General features: G+C 35.5%; 4 protein-coding genes and 1 long non-coding RNA gene across 7 annotated transcripts; 2 read left to right on the top strand and 3 right to left on the bottom strand.

Annotated features, from left to right (window-relative positions):
- Positions 1-1,236: 1,236 nt before the first annotated feature.
- Positions 1,237-3,482, bottom strand: LOC130494360 (PTI1-like tyrosine-protein kinase 3). Of its 2 annotated transcripts, none has more exons than XM_018605199.2 (4): positions 3,279-3,482; positions 2,578-2,758; positions 1,618-2,486; positions 1,237-1,526 (listed from the first exon to the last, which is right to left on the bottom strand). In XM_018605199.2, exons 2-4 carry the CDS (start codon positions 2,672-2,674, stop codon positions 1,395-1,397), a joined length of 1,098 nt encoding a protein of 365 aa, XP_018460701.2. In that variant the 5' UTR covers positions 2,675-2,758; positions 3,279-3,482; the 3' UTR covers positions 1,237-1,394. The 2 variants fall into 2 exon arrangements, with proteins under 2 accessions (XP_018460701.2, XP_056865326.1); XM_057009346.1 differs by lacking the exon at positions 3,279-3,482 and adding an exon at positions 3,056-3,206.
- Positions 3,483-4,680: 1,198 nt separating this feature from the next.
- Positions 4,681-7,020, top strand: LOC108832209 (uncharacterized). 2 transcript variants are annotated; one of them, XM_057009348.1, is made up of 11 exons: positions 4,681-4,956; positions 5,082-5,176; positions 5,277-5,334; positions 5,459-5,653; positions 5,798-5,835; positions 5,926-6,008; positions 6,106-6,157; positions 6,254-6,322; positions 6,430-6,516; positions 6,619-6,680; positions 6,784-7,020. In XM_057009348.1, the coding sequence occupies exons 1-11, from the start codon at positions 4,833-4,835 to the stop codon at positions 6,869-6,871; spliced, it is 951 nt and encodes a 316-aa protein (XP_056865328.1). In that variant the 5' UTR covers positions 4,681-4,832; the 3' UTR covers positions 6,872-7,020. The 2 variants fall into 2 exon arrangements, with proteins under 2 accessions (XP_056865328.1, XP_056865327.1); XM_057009347.1 differs by having other exon boundaries at positions 4,682-4,956; positions 5,759-5,835.
- Positions 7,021-8,091: 1,071 nt separating this feature from the next.
- Positions 8,092-10,228, bottom strand: LOC108832211 (uncharacterized). Its single transcript, XR_001946478.2, has 3 exons — positions 9,580-10,228; positions 9,193-9,310; positions 8,092-8,694 (listed from the first exon to the last, which is right to left on the bottom strand). It is a non-coding gene; the product is annotated as an uncharacterized LOC108832211 (long non-coding RNA).
- Positions 10,229-11,215: 987 nt separating this feature from the next.
- LOC108832210 (mitochondrial import inner membrane translocase subunit PAM16 like 2) lies at positions 11,216-12,563 on the top strand. Its single transcript, XM_018605702.2, has 4 exons — positions 11,216-11,374; positions 11,571-11,658; positions 11,918-12,051; positions 12,147-12,563. The coding sequence occupies exons 1-4, from the start codon at positions 11,372-11,374 to the stop codon at positions 12,264-12,266; spliced, it is 345 nt and encodes a 114-aa protein (XP_018461204.1). The 5' UTR covers positions 11,216-11,371; the 3' UTR covers positions 12,267-12,563.
- A 508-nt stretch (positions 12,564-13,071) lies between these two features.
- Positions 13,072-14,769, bottom strand: LOC108832213 (pirin-1). The gene is made up of 7 exons (XM_018605705.2): positions 14,390-14,769; positions 14,255-14,304; positions 14,128-14,166; positions 14,008-14,036; positions 13,873-13,935; positions 13,687-13,787; positions 13,072-13,609 (listed from the first exon to the last, which is right to left on the bottom strand). The coding sequence occupies exons 1-7, from the start codon at positions 14,497-14,499 to the stop codon at positions 13,129-13,131; spliced, it is 873 nt and encodes a 290-aa protein (XP_018461207.1). The 5' UTR covers positions 14,500-14,769; the 3' UTR covers positions 13,072-13,128.
- Between the last annotated feature and the right edge of the window lie 119 nt (positions 14,770-14,888).

The raw sequence follows: 14,888 nt of genomic DNA, 5'->3' as shown, positions 1-14,888 counted from the left end.
TTTAAAATCTTTCTTACTTTAATAAATAATTATATTATATTTGTTAATATATAATTACTCATAAATTAAAAAAATCATTAATTTGATAATCATGATTATCTAAAGGGATTCTATATTATCTTTTAAAAATTTGTATAATATTTTTTAATATTTAATTAATTATTAAATATTTTGGAAACATAAAAGTATTTTATTTTTAGTTGATAATATATTTATTACGAAATTTTGTAAAATTGTTAAGTCCGTAAGTGCGGGGAAAAACCTAATTCCAAAATAAATGTGTATTCTATGTGTTACTAAAAAGGATGTGTATATGTTTTTCTAAAAGTGTATAAACAAAAGATAATCCGTTGACAAATTAAAAAAAAAAGATAATCCAAAATAAGCTAAAAAGAAGTGGTTAAACTTGTGGAAGCACCGTGGCTTAGTGGTCAAGGTTTAAAGGTTTCTACATCTAGGTCTGGGGTTCGAATTCCAGGTAATGCAATTTCTACAGGAGGAGGTCTGGGTTTCAATTCACGGAGAAGGCGGATTATGCAGGAATATTAGAGAAAAGGCTTACAAGAAATCTTCAGCATAGCGCAAGGAGTACCGTTAGGAATGGATCTCATAGGGCGACTCAGGGTGATGCAGTCAGGCGTGAATCTTCACAAGACAAGTAGTATTGTCGGCTGTAATATTGTCTATGTAATGTTTCTCATGATTTGTAATAGCATAATCAACCAGACAAAAAAAAAAGTGGTTAAACCTAATCTATGATTGGTGTTGGTTGGTGTGTTGTGCAGGAAAAACCACTTTTATCATGAGACATATGACCGGTGAATTTGAGAAGAAGTATGAGAGGTAAGCACTCTCATTACTCATATATTACCTTTCAAGCTCTCAAAAAGTCATCCATCATCTAAGATAGATTCTTACCAAAGAAACCTCTAGAAGCAATAAGGAGAGTCATCATCTACATTTGTACCTTGTCGCTGCAGGATTTTTAAACTCACAAGCAGTATGTTCCAGGTCGTATAGTGGCAGGATACAGTGAAGCAAAGCAAATTTTGATGAGACCCAACTCTTGATTTTTTCAAGAGTAGGTTTAAGTTCATGGAAGAACCTCTCATGTGTATTGTCTTAAGATAGATTGAGCAAACTTGGTTAAATAATACATAACATTTGTGTATTCTTTGGTTTTTTGTAAAATATCAGGTCACTTTTCTGTTCTTTAAGACTGTTAGTGCTAGGAGTAAAAGAAATCACAAATATATAGAATATACTTTCATAAGAATCGAAACAATTCCACCGAACATAGAAGAGACAACAAAAAGACTTTGAAGAACATATTTGTAAATGATATGACCACATGAAAACAGAAAACCAATCTCTCTCATTATCACACAGAAGAATCATATTCCCTGTGATTGAACAGCTACTGCTGTTGATGACCTCAGCAAAGGTTGTAGAGCTTTTACCACAATGCTCATGTTCGGCCTAAACTCTGATTCATATTGCACACACAACGCTGCAACAGCCGCGAGCTGAGACACAAGAAGAAAACATTTCATGATTAGCTTGAAGAGTGAGTGGTTACTTACACAGGTTTAGAGATGAAAGCTTTTATAGTTATACCTTTGCAACTGCTTTAGGAGGATAGTCTCCTTTGAGTTTTGGATCAACACATTGCTTCACTTTGTCTTCACTCAGCCTCGGAGTAGCCCAAGTGACAAGACTTTGCTGGCCACGTGGCATTGTATGATCAACAGGCTTTCTACCGGTCAAGAGCTCCAAAAGCACCACACCGAAACTATAAACATCACTCTTCTGCGTCAGCTGACCAGTCATAGCATACTCTGGTGCATGGTAACCGAAGGTTCCCAAGACTCTAGTGGAATGAAGACGAGCAGCCATATCAGGAGACTGATTAGACAGATTAAAATCAGCAATCTTGGCTTTGAAGTCTTCAAAGAGAAGCACATTGCTAGAACGAATATCTCTGTGTATCACCACAGGCTGAGCCTTCTCATGTAAATACTCAAGCCCTCTCGCTGCATCAACAGCGATTCTCACCCTTTGGATCCAATCAAGAGTTGGACCTGGCTGTGCTCCCTGGACACCTTTCCTCCCATGCAAGATGTCATGCAAAGACCCCATAGTAGCAAACTCATAAGCAAGGATCCTGAGATTCCCTTCAACACAGTAACCAAAGAGCTGAACGAAATTCTCATGCTGCAGCTTGGAAACCCTCGAGACCTGAGTCAAGAACTCGACGTTTGACTCAGGCTCAGCTGCATTGTCAAGCTTCTTGACCGCCACACCTTTCCCATCTTTCAAAGTTGCGTAGTAGGCTCTTCCGTAGGATCCTTCACCGATCAGAGACTTTGATCCAAAGTTATCTGTCTTCTCTTTCAACTCATCTAACGACAATGCAGGGACATCGATAGATGGTGGCTCTTTTAAACCAGCAGGCTTCAAAGCAATAGGTGCTCTTTTATTGTACCCTTCAATTCCAAAAAAAAAAATAAAGATTAATCAAAAATATTGGCACCAGAAAAATTCATAATAAAGTATCATATAACAGAGAATATTTACCGTAATCAATACGGTGCTTAGGGCTTCTCAGGTGCTCGTTTTCAGAAGCATGGTAAGGCTCTTCCACGTGGCAAGCGCAGCACAGCCACCTACGCATCTTTTCTCTCTTGCCTATGTAGAGATCGTCTACTGCTCTCGGTTTATCTAGCCGAACAAAGTAGACTGGTGATCGATCGTCTGCCTACAAATTTAATCATCATTATCATCATTACACTCACAAAGTTCTACATTTTTCATATCTAAACAGAGCCAAAAACAGAGCCGAAAACAGAGTCGAAAACAGAGCCAGAACAGAGCCAAAGCAGAGCCAAAGCAAGTTTCTTCAAAGGAAACAGAAACTGTCTTAGATGTTATGTAGATTCTAACTATGGCACTGATTCGAGATTCAAGCTATAAAGTTAAGACCTTTATACAAACCCACGAGCTGCTTAAACATCTAGATTTCGAAAAGATTGAAGCTTTTGGATATATAACTTACCGCGAGACCATGGCGATGGTAATCAGAATCCATTGAATACATACCCACAAACTTAAAGAACTCAAAAAAGAACTCGAAACACCCCACAAAAGAGGAAGAGATTTTAAGAAACAGAGATAAAAAGGAGAAAACAGCTAAGACGTATGATCAAGAATAGACACTTGTCGCCCCAACAAAAATCCAAAAATAGAGATTATATATAATGAAAGAAGAGAATATTTACCTGTAAACTCTCTCTCTCTAATGATATGTCTCTAATGTTGTTCTGTTTTGTTATTCTGTTTTGTTGGTTAGAGAGAGATAAGAGAGAAGAAACAGACAGACGTGGGGGAACAGAGAAGCTCTGAGCGAAAGGACAGAGAGATAATTAGTGGAGGAGACAGAGACGCAAACGCGCTTGCTTCGACAAAGATATCATTTTTCGATGGTCAAGTGTTTTCTTCTGGATAAACATTCTTAAAACTAGTAGTACAATTTGTTGGCCTAACTCGGTCAACTCAAATTACAGTCTTTTACGTATTTTGACCTAACTCGGTCTTTTTTCTTTCAATCGGCCTTGTTTGACCTCCCACAAAATTTCAGAAACCGAAAACCGAACCGCATTCGGTTCACAATTTGTTAAATATTCAAACAGTTAAAATTTACAGAGGAACTGGAATCGATTCCAGTTCAAACCGAAATATTTCAGATATCCAAATATATATACGGATCAGATTTATATACTTAATATATTAACTATTTGTATATTTAATATCCAAAAATATAAAATTATATAGCATATTTTGAAGTTGTCTAAATACTTGAAAAATATATATAAATAGTTAAAATTAAATATATATATATATATATAAAGTACACAAACAATATTTTAAACACCATAATACATAAAATATATATTCATTCTCAATGTCTATATTCAATCTAGACCAGTTTTCATATTAGGTATAATTATTTTAACATACATTACTCAAATCTATATGCTATATGTTATTTAAATTTTGAAAAATTTAAAGTATTACATAAATTTCAAAAAATTTAAAATAATTTAAATGGATTATTTGAATCCAAATTAAACCTACCAAAAAACCCAAACCCTAATAGATCTGACCAAACTCGAATGAGTACTGAACGGCTGCTCCTAAATTTTTTTCATTCTAGTTTTCCATGTTGTTTCTGCCCAATTAAGCATTTTAAATATTTTACTTCCCACCTTTCTCACGTTAATGATTTTTATATTTCATGCGTTTAGTGTTCAATTTTAAATTTTCATTTTTCAATTTGATCAGCAATTTTTAAATGCATACAAGTTGAAATTTTAATATGAGAAAACCATATTTCAGTTGATAAATGATATCTTTTGTTATCAGTATTAAATGATATATTTTCGTTAGTAAATGCTATTTTAGAACTAATAGTAATGTTTTTGTAACATTTGCAAAATTTTAATAATTCGAACATTAATAATTTGAATTTTAATAGTTTGAATATTACACAATTTTTTCAGAATTCATAAATATTCAATAAAAAATATTTTCAAAATTTATAAATATCACTATCTAGTTAAATATTTTTTATCAATTTTTTTAAAGTTGACCTGTAATTCCTACTTCCTCTACACAAATTAATTGAAAACGTGACGACAGCAAATACTCTCTTGTCTCTCTTGTCTGAATCTCTGTACATCACAATGATCGCTCACAGGAGAATCTTAACTTATTTCTATTTCAAAGCTCTTTAGTTCTCATTTCCTCTACACAAAACTGAAGAACACATAGCGATGGTAATGGGTTTGAATCAAGAGGAGATCAAGAAGAAGACTTTTATTGGACTTGGATTGGGACAGATCCTCTCCCTTCTCTGTACTTGTAATGTCTTCACATCTTCTGAACTCGCCAGAAAAGGTTAAAGCTTCTTCCTTTTATAGTTTGTTACCATTATTACCCAACAGCTTCATGACCTGTCTGAAACTGGGCTCTGATAAAGTGATCCTCTATACATTCTTGAAAAAAAATTGAAATCTTCTTAGGAATTAATGTTCCAACAACACAATCGTTCCTCAGCTATATGTTACTTGCGATTTTCTATGGAGGTATCATGCTATATCAAAGACCCACAATTAAGGTCAGTATTGAATTTTCTAGCTTCACTCTAAGTTTTTTTCTGTTAACTTCTCATTGAAGTAATGAGAGTATATTCAAGATTTTGCGTACCATTGTTGTAGGGCAAGTGGTATCTCTATTTACTACTAGCTTTAGCTGATGTAGAGGCGAATTTTCTCGGTGAGTGGTTATTTAATTTGACGATGTAATGTTTTTTTGGAGCTTAGAGGTGTAAATACTATACATCGCATTCTTGTTGGTGCGGTGGTGAAACAGTGAAAGTATTATGTTTCTATTTTGGCAGCGGTGAAGGCGAATCAGTACACATCTATAACAAGTGTGATGCTACTGGACTGCTGGGCCATCCCTTGCGTTTTGGTGTTGACTTGGGTTTTCCTGAAAACAAGATACAGATTGATGAAGATTAGTGGTATGGTTATATGTATCCTTGGTGTTGTGTTAGTAGTTTTCTCCGACGTCCATGCAGGGAGTCGAGCAGGTAACTTTGGAAGCTGATTTGTTACTTTACCAGCAAGTTAAAAACACTCACTTAGCCTTGCATCAAGAAACTTGATTTAAGCATCTCATGGTTGTGGCTTTTCAGGAGGAAATAATCCTCTTAAAGGAGATTTTCTTGTTGTAGGTGGAGCAACCTTATATGCTGTCAGTAATACCACCGAGGTAAAAAGTCTCTGCAATATATTATTGTTTCATAACAAAAGTACTCTGAAAAGGTTACTATAACAAGTCTCCTTGTTTCTTATGTTATAGGAGTTTCTTGTGAAGGATGCAAACACTGTTGAGCTTATGACTTTCATGGGATTTTTCGGCGCCATTATTAGTGCCATTCAAATGTATCCTTCATACCAACCATTCATATGTTTTTGTATGTTACTTAGACTTATATGCACATTCAGACATTCTCCAGGAAGTTCCTTGACTTGTCTGTAGAGTCATATTTGAACGTGGTGAGCTTAAAGCTATTGAATGGTCAGCTGAGGCTGTAAGTTTCTTGCTATATCCCTCTCCCTTTCAGTCTCTTCAAACCAATGTCTTTTTTTTTTTCTTGTACGAACTTTGATTGTCTCTTGGCTTTCAGGCTTTTCCTTTTCTTAGGTTCGCAGTCACCATGTTTCTCTTCTACTCATTACTCCCGGTTTTACTCAAGGTATTGAAACAAAACTGAAAACAGACTATGATCAAAACTAGCTTTACTCTATTTTCCCAATGTTCAAATGCCTTCTGAAACATTAACACGAGATATGATCTCATCAGACAAATGGTTCAGCAATGTTCACCCTCTCGTTACTCACATCAGACATGTGGGCCGTTTTGATCCGCATTTTCGCTTATCATGAGAAGGTTAGCTAGCTCACTTTGAAACTCAAACAATTTCTTACGCTTTCTGTCTCTAGAAGCCAATAGATGAGAGACCATTTGGCCATGTATATATGTTAATTTCAGGTTGATTGGATATACTACTTGGCATTTGCTACTACAACTATTGGACTGATCATATATTCAATGTACAGTCTTTTGTCTACTCTTTCTTCAATTATCTGTTGTACAATCATGGCTTCAGCAAGAGCAATAATCAGTATGTTTTCGCGTTTCTGTTGATATTATCAGGAAGGAGAAAGATGAGGAGGAACAAAAAGATGAGCAGAGAAAGCTGTTGGACGGGGAGAATGGTGAAACACTTCGAGTCAGTTGGTAATTTATACCAACAATTGGCAACTGTAAAGAGAATAAAAGGCTTTATTTGATTTTCATTTAATTGTAAAAAGTACAAAATAAGATTGTGAGAAAAACATTGGAATTGTTACAGTTGTTACTTCAAACGTATCAACCTTTATTTTGAGTTTACTAGAGTCTTTGTCCGCGCTACGCGCGAAAAATGCTTGTACATATTAGTTTTGATCAATTAATAAACCAAAAATAGTTTTTCTATAATATTTATAAATTATGTGTATTTTTAAAACAATTTAATGAATTTAGAATTAATAAATTAGAAAATGTCTGAAACAGTGAAAACAAATGTTTATAGGTTGAGTTTTTAAGGTACACATTGTTATTTTTTAATGTGACATTAGCCTTCTGTATGTGTATGCTTTTATTAGCTCCCGAGTAGATTAATGTGACTCATCTTAGATAAAGTAACAATAATATTTTATTCTGAATGTTGAGGTGAATAATAATTTTATGTATTATTTAAAAATTAATTAGCAAACTCAAATGTTTTTATTAGCTCCCAAGTGGATTAATGTGACAACATCTTAGATAAAGTAACAATAATATTTCATTCTGAATGTTGAGGTGAATAATAATTTTATGTATTATTTAAAAATTAATTAGCAAACTCAAACATGATGATTAAATTTATTTTCCATTCACCGTTTTATATGTTTGGATTAGTGATTGTTATCAAGATAATTTATTTTATTCTTATATACTTTGAAATTGTATAAAATTTATTGTTTGGCCATTTTATATGAAGAAATATACAAAAGTTACATGTGAGATATCTCAAGATCAAATAATTTTGTGTCAGTTTTTGATGAGGGTTCTCTAATCCTTGGAAACGTGTATCATTTCGAACCTTCGGTGATAAACAGACTGATGATGACACCCTTCTTTGCTTATAATATTTATAAAGGTCCGGTTTTACAATAACCCTTCTTTGCTTATAATATTATGCTGACACAAAAAAAAAAAACTGTTTTGTCCTGATGTTTCTTTTTTGAGTCCTCTTAAAAGCATCAGCTTAACGTGGTGTCTAATTCAGGTGGGAGGTCATACTGAAACAGAACTTGAGGACAGGAAACTTAGAATAAAGACGCAAAGAACGCAACGTTTGCAGCCATGAGAGAAGGTATAGTACCAGGCGGTGGTGCAACGTATATCCATCTTTTAGATGAGATCCCGAGAATCAAGAAGAATCAGATGGAAGATTCATACGAACAAATAGGTGCAGATATAGTAGCAACGGTATGAAACCTGTTTTTTTTTAAACCTTCCTGAAAGACCCTTCAAAAGTTAGCATCACTCTCTGTGTGTGCTTTGCAGGCGCTCAAGTCACCTGCAATGGTCATAGCAACCAATGCCGGGGTTGATGGAGCAGTTGTGGTGGAGAAAACCAGAGAACTCGAATGGAGAAGCGGTTACAACGCAATGTCTGGAAGATATGAGGATCTTCTAAACGCTGGAGTCGCAGATCCTTGCAAAGTTTCGAGATTCGCCCTTCCTAATCTCGAATACTCGGATTTCTTAATAATCTAGAGAAAGATGCACATTCTTGCAAGAGCACTGGGGAAGCATTGAAGCTTGCTCTGCTGCAATCACCTGCTGTGTCCACCACCTTTCCCTCATTTGTTAATGATGGAGTACAAGCCATATCTTGGCTGTAACGGCTCAAGATCAGTTAATCCTTGTGTCTGTAAGAGCTCATGTCAACATATTTCCTTGGCCACACAGTCACTTGATTGAGAGTCTATTTCAGTCATCATCTTCCAGTTGCTTAAACAGAATCTCTGGTGCTTCCTACGTAATTCAAAAAGCATCAAATTCCACTACAGAATAGTCAAATTACATAAGAGATCATTTCTAAGTTGAATCACTCTTATCGAGATTGGCTTGTTTTGAATTTCAGCAACCAAACCTTATGCTTGATAACAGGTTCAAGTCTTATAAAGAGATTAAAGAAACTTAGCCTTCTAGTTTTCTTATCTCCAAGACCTTTACCTTACCCACAAGTCATCTACAAGCACCAATGATTTCAAGAATGGCCATAAAGACTTTCTTTATCATCAGTATATTATGCATAAGGGCTCTCCATCTAATTTCAATTCAATCGTGCACTAATATCAGTCCCACTCATATTTAAAATTATCATTAATACGGTATACTAAACCTTTGGTCAGAATATCACACAATATAATTAAGATCCTCTGATCCTAAACCTAGTAGTGAAAGGACACAACAAAATAACTCAGAAGCTGTTAAGGATGGATGTTCGTTCTGCCAGAGGGGAAAAAAAACCTTTCGAACTGGAAGCTAAGGCTGCTCTGCCGTAGATGTCTCTGCTTATGGGAAGCTTTGCCATTGTATAAATTTTGCTCCAGCTCTCTCTCTATTCGTACACACCCATTTTCTATATCTGACAGCAAAAGAGGGTAAGAAATCTTATTAGCCTGTATGAATGAGAAGTAAGAAACTTTGTCAGACCATGTTAAAATTTAAAACACTATTCAAGGAATAGGAGGATCCTTTATTTTGCAAGCAATCAACTGATAAAGGCATTGATCTTTTGCCACGGAGTAAATATGCTCTTGAATCACCACAATTTCGACTATTATATACAATGGTCAAACCAAAGCAACATCATCAGTTGACTATGGTTTCAGGAAATTCAGATTCGAGAACCACCATATCTGAAGAACGACCAACATGTATGTTTCTCTTCCCTTTAACTTCATCACCGAACCTTTAATCGACAAATCCATTGGACCGGCATACCCTCATGAGTGTTCCTCTATCACACTACACTTCTTCTTTAATCCATTTATTTTCTTCAGCCAAAGCAAAACGGATCCTCTCATGACAATAGTCAGTAATCTGCAAAAACCCGGTTTCCACCAAAGCCATCAGATATTACACATACAACCTACGACAAACAAAACAGGAGCAAATCATGGATCAGGATCAGAAAATTAGTGGCCTCCCAAAAGTGGATTATCCCAAACTGGAGCTGTGACTCAGATGGCTGGTGAGATGTCACTTTGAAATAGATGGCGACGGGAGCTTTTCCGGTGGTAAGGTGAGACTTTGCGGCGGATTTCATTGCCATGGATTTAGTTTTTGCAAAGTAGGGTTTTTTTTTCTTTCTATGATGGACTGAGGTTTTGAGATAGAGCTTTATATAAGAGAAGAATCAAGGGGAGATGAATCACAACATTGAAGAAAGAAGATAACAGCAAGGCAAAAAAAACAGAGATTGGAGAAGATGAAGGGGAGACTGTCGACCGCGTAACACACACAGATTAGTCGATACAGTAAGATGGGCTGAATGATTATCCCAAAGAGCTCATAATAAATATCAATATAGCCCATACGAAAGTGTAAATTATAACTCATTTGGAAACAATGATGACATGGCAAACAACGGAAGCCTCTGATTGGTTGATTTTCTAGAATGACGTGGACAGCTTAAAATGCCTCCCTCAATCCCTTTTAGTATAGTTTTGATTACACTTACTATGCGTAAGAAGCTGTATCTCCAAACTGCTCAACTACTGTCACTTGAAAGCTCATTGTATTTGTATGTATGTACACAAACGTCAGAGCAAGTAACTCGTATAAGCATCCGGTGGCCAAAATGTAGGTTTGAAGAAACAGTAATCAATTATGTTTTGGCGTTTTTGTTGATATTTTCAGGAAAGAGAAAGATGAGGAGGAACAAAAGGATGAGCAGAGAAAGCTATTGGATGAGGAGGATGGTGAAGAGATATAACAACATTGATTCATTGGCTTGCGAGATATAACAACAATTGGCAACTGTAAAGAGAAAAAGTCTTTATTTGATCTTTAATTTTAATTGTAAAAATAAAACAAAATAAGATATTGTGAGAACAAGATTGGAATATAATTGAAATTAAAATGCATCAACTTCTATATATTGTTTTTTTTTTCAAAGATTAACTTTTATTAATGATCAAAGTAATCAAATGTCATTGCATCATATGGATTACACTGGGGATATAACTATGGAAGTGAAAGGAATCTTGATTTGGAATCACTTGTTTCGCAAGTATATCTGCGCAAACATTTGATTCTCGGTTCGTCCAGACATGTTGGACAGCTTGATGTTTGCTGCATCTCCACAAAACGCTAGAACGGTCACTTGAAAGCACACCACTATCCAGAGGTTTTACAATTTTTTCAGTGATCAATATTCATCAACCCTCTAAAGATTGGCCCAATTTTATGAATACAAGCCCAAGCCCAACCTGACACGTGTTAACGTGTTATTGGATTTTATTAAAAAAATCCCATGGGGGTCTAATCATCCGTCTTCCTTGTTTTTCTCCCAACATTTTTTATTACACGAACACGAACAAAAAAGAACCCTAGATCGTTCCGTTGCCTTAAGACGAATCCGAGTGTCGTCAACGAAAGGAGCATCTTTTCGCATTTCAAACGATCAACTAAACCCAATTCCATGGTGGGTCTTCTCTCTCTCGTCGCTTCTCCATTTCTTTCAGCTTCCTTTTGGAATCGCTTGTTAGTTGATTTGTATAAAAAATCCGGGAGAGCTTGTTCTGTTTTTTTCTTCTCTTAATTGGGTGATGAATTATATTAGTAGGTAAAGGCCTGTGCTTTATCAAAGTATTCCTCATTTGCTTTCATCATGTTTACAGGCAGGGAGAATCATTGCGCAGTTCATTGTGATGGGTTCTGGGATATTAGGTCGTGCTTTCTTTCAAGCTTATCGTCAGGCCATTGCAAGTATGTTTCACACCACTCTTTTTATTACATATATCTTTAGCTTCTTTTATGACATCACAAGTTCTCTCTTAGAAAGGTCTTGTTTTTAATTGACACTACAGATTGGGTTTCTCATGGTGACTACTGATTTTGTTAGAACGGTTTATATGTTTCTGAAAATGCTCTATTTGATTTAGAGTATGTTGAATCGGTGATTAAGACAAGATGTTGTGTATTTGTCTTGAATCGGTGATTATTAAGAAACTTAATTTTTTTGCAGATGCGTCTAAAACTGGGGTTGCGCAGGAAGCGATGCAGAACGCAGTACGTAAAGCAGGAAAAGCCATTAATGAGCAAGAGGCTAGGCAGATTCTCGGTGTAACCGAGCAGACCTCTTGGGAAGAGATATTACAGGTACAAACATTTCTCTGTCATTGGGTTTAATCTGAAAAACTCTCTCAAGGGAATGATAACTAATACAGAGTTTTGGTTTATGTATATGATTGTAGAAATACGATAAGCTGTTTGAGAATAATGCCAAAGCGGGGAGCTTTTACCTTCAATCTAAAGTTCTTCGAGCTAAAGAATGCCTTGAAGTTGTGTACAGGAGCAACGGTACACCTAGTTAAGACTTTAGTCCTTTCTTTTTATACAGATTTCAGAGTTCTTGCTCTTTGTGTAAAATCAAAGACAGATAACACTGTTCTTTGAGGTAATGTGTAACTTTGAAAAACTGCTATAGTTTTCTTCACCCACTTTTTTTTCAGTTGATCAGTAGTGGTAGCCTCTTAAACTTAGAATTGATTGTTCTTCTATGCGTTTATTACTCCTTTTAGAGTTTTGTTTATGTTTTTGTTTTTGTTTAAGACTGAGATAAATCTACAATTTGTTATGTATATATAATCTTCTTTTTTGTGCACCAAGTATATTATATAATCAGTTCAGTGAATTAGTGGCTTATGTAAATGCTTGAGAAAGCTAAATCTCAGATTATGTGCAGGAACAACGGTACACCTAGTTATACTTTTATCCTTTCTTCCAAACAGATTCAAAGATGATGTGTAACTTTGAAAAACTGCCATTATCTTTTTCACTCATACATCAGTAACAGTTGATCAGTAGTGTCAAAGAGCCTCTTAAACTTAGAATGGGCTGTTGTTCTACGTGTGTACGTTACATCTTTCACTCCTGAGCTCTTTACAGATATGATTATGTTCTTGATTCAGATTTGAACTGAGATGGATCTAATATTTGTTATGTATGTATAAGATACTTCAGTGATTTAGTGGCTTATGTAAATGCTTAAGAAAGGTAACTCTCGGATCGGATTAGACTTAGTTGTAATAGAATCTCAAGTCTTATCAACTTTCATAAGGAGATGATTGTTGTGTTTCCTCTGACACTAATCTCATCTTGAATGTGAAATAAAGAAAACAAAACCACAAATAATTCAATATGGTTTTTGTTTACAAACTCTTTTGACTGTGACCTCTAACTACTCTTAGCCATCCCAAATCCATTCTTAGCATTCTGATAATCCTCAAAAGCCATATCAATCTCAGCCTGAGAACTCATCACAAACGGACCACTCTGAACCATAGGCTCACCGATCGGCTCCCCTGCAATCAACAGAAACCTCAGTGACCTAGAACTTGACTTGTTCCACACGCTAACTAACTCCCCTGATCCAAACACCACAACATGGTGCGCCGTTATAGCTGAAGAGTCCTTGGAGCTGAACGCGCCTTCATCGCCTTCTAAAATGTAGGCGAAAGCAGTCCAAGATTCTGGAACGGTCTGGTGGGTTTGAGAACCTGGCTTGAGGGTAAAGTCAAGGTACATCATCGGTGTTGTTGTGTGGCAAGGAGATTTGATTCCCATTGAATCTCCGGCTATGACTTTGACCTCTACTCCATCTTCCTCTGCTCTTGGAATCTCTGAACCAGACAGTTCTAAGTTTTTTGGTTCTATCCTGTGGAAATATCAAACAACAGAGAGTAAGATATCTTAAGATGAACAGAGGATAAGGAAGAAACTTGTCTCCTTTACATTCTGTGAATAGAAGGAAGGTTGATCCAAAGCTGTAAGCCATTGTTGACTTCTTGTTCAGGATATTCGGAATGAATGATTCCACTTCCTGCTGTCATCCACTATCAAAATAAAAAAATCAGAACATTAGAATCAAGAATTCAAGATCAGATGTTTTTTCATGTGATTAGTGTTCTTTTCTTTCACCTGAACATCTCCAGCGTTGATTGTACTTTTATGACCCTTGAGATCTTTGTGAATGATACCTCCCTGCATACATTCATTAGAATCAAGATTCAAGAAACAAACCTATGAAGAAGATGTAAGAGTCCTATGTCTCACCTTTAACACGTAAGTAACACTTTCAAAACCTGTATAGAGTTGATACAATCACATAAGTCTTTACAGAACAGAGAAAGCTTTGTGTATATGCGTGTGTAAGAAGTTATCTGTGATATTGACCTCGGTGAGGATGATCGGGGTATCCAACTGAAAGCGAAACTGATCAAGAAACAGAACACATAAATGGCTGCTTTATATTATTATCTACATATCAATAAACACATATGTGGGAGATAAAGAAATTTACAGGAAAATTCAACTAGCAACACGAACGGGTCTAGTAACTTCTGGTCCATCCTGAGTTAACCACACAAGAAATATTAATGAAACTTAAAGCTAAAGTTATTGGATTTTCATGAAAAAGAAGAATAATAGAACCTACTCTGTGATGGCGTTTCTAACGAGAGCACCTTCTCCTTCTTCCTGAAGCTTTACAAAGAAATTCTTGATTACCTGTCTCGTTACTCTATTCTCATCAGAAGAAGGAGACATGGTGATCGATGGTGATAAACTTCTGTTATTGTATCTTCTTCTTATTAATATGTGGCGTGTGTGTATGAGTGTCAGTGTGTGTACTATATATATAGAGAAAGAGAGGTGCAGAGGATCGACTTGAACTGGAAGTTGTAGGTGAAGGTGAATTCATTCACATGCTGTTTCTTTACCTCTTACCACTCTATGCAATAGGTTTACGATTGTCTAGTGTCTAGACACATGCAGAAAAAAAAAACAAATAATAAATTAAATACTATCATATTAATGTAAAAATGAGTACCAAATCTTTTTGATATATACTCGTAACTAGGTGTTTTTCTACACCATGTACATTAAAAAAATTTTAAAATATTTTTAACAGATATATATAAATTATATTTAACATT

This window comes from Raphanus sativus, chromosome 4 (genome assembly GCF_000801105.2).
Source record: "Raphanus sativus cultivar WK10039 chromosome 4, ASM80110v3, whole genome shotgun sequence".
Classification (NCBI taxonomy): Eukaryota; Viridiplantae; Streptophyta; class Magnoliopsida; order Brassicales; family Brassicaceae; genus Raphanus; species Raphanus sativus.
This window is presented reverse-complemented; position numbering and strand designations above follow the sequence as displayed.

Bases quoted from the DNA above. Each gene is read 5' to 3' on its own strand.
- LOC130494360 (XM_057009346.1), bottom strand. From the start codon at position 3,097: ATGTATTCAATGGATTCTGATTACCATCGCCATGGTCTCGCG. The intron at 2,487-2,577 runs GTAAATATTCTC...TTGGAATTGAAG, and splicing joins TAAGCACCGTATTGATTACG to GGTACAATAAAAGAGCACCT. The intron at 1,527-1,617 runs GTATAACTATAA...CTTGTGTCTCAG, and splicing joins CTCCTAAAGCAGTTGCAAAG to CTCGCGGCTGTTGCAGCGTT.
- LOC108832209 (XM_057009347.1), top strand. From the start codon at position 4,833: ATGGTAATGGGTTTGAATCAAGAGGAGATCAAGAAGAAGACTTTTATT. The intron at 5,335-5,458 runs GTGAGTGGTTAT...CTATTTTGGCAG, and splicing joins TGTAGAGGCGAATTTTCTCG to CGGTGAAGGCGAATCAGTAC. The intron at 5,654-5,758 runs GTAACTTTGGAA...GTGGCTTTTCAG, and splicing joins CCATGCAGGGAGTCGAGCAG to GAGGAAATAATCCTCTTAAA.
- LOC108832210 (XM_018605702.2), top strand. The intron at 11,659-11,917 runs GTATGTTTCACA...ATTTTTTTGCAG, and splicing joins TTATCGTCAGGCCATTGCAA to ATGCGTCTAAAACTGGGGTT. The intron at 12,052-12,146 runs GTACAAACATTT...ATATGATTGTAG, and splicing joins CTTGGGAAGAGATATTACAG to AAATACGATAAGCTGTTTGA.
- LOC108832213 (XM_018605705.2), bottom strand. From the start codon at position 14,499: ATGTCTCCTTCTTCTGATGAGAATAGAGTAACGAGACAGGTAATCAAG. The intron at 13,936-14,007 runs GTGAGACATAGG...GAATGTATGCAG, and splicing joins GTGTTACTTACGTGTTAAAG to GGAGGTATCATTCACAAAGA. The intron at 13,610-13,686 runs GTAAAGGAGACA...ATATTTCCACAG, and splicing joins CTTCCTTCTATTCACAGAAT to GATAGAACCAAAAAACTTAG.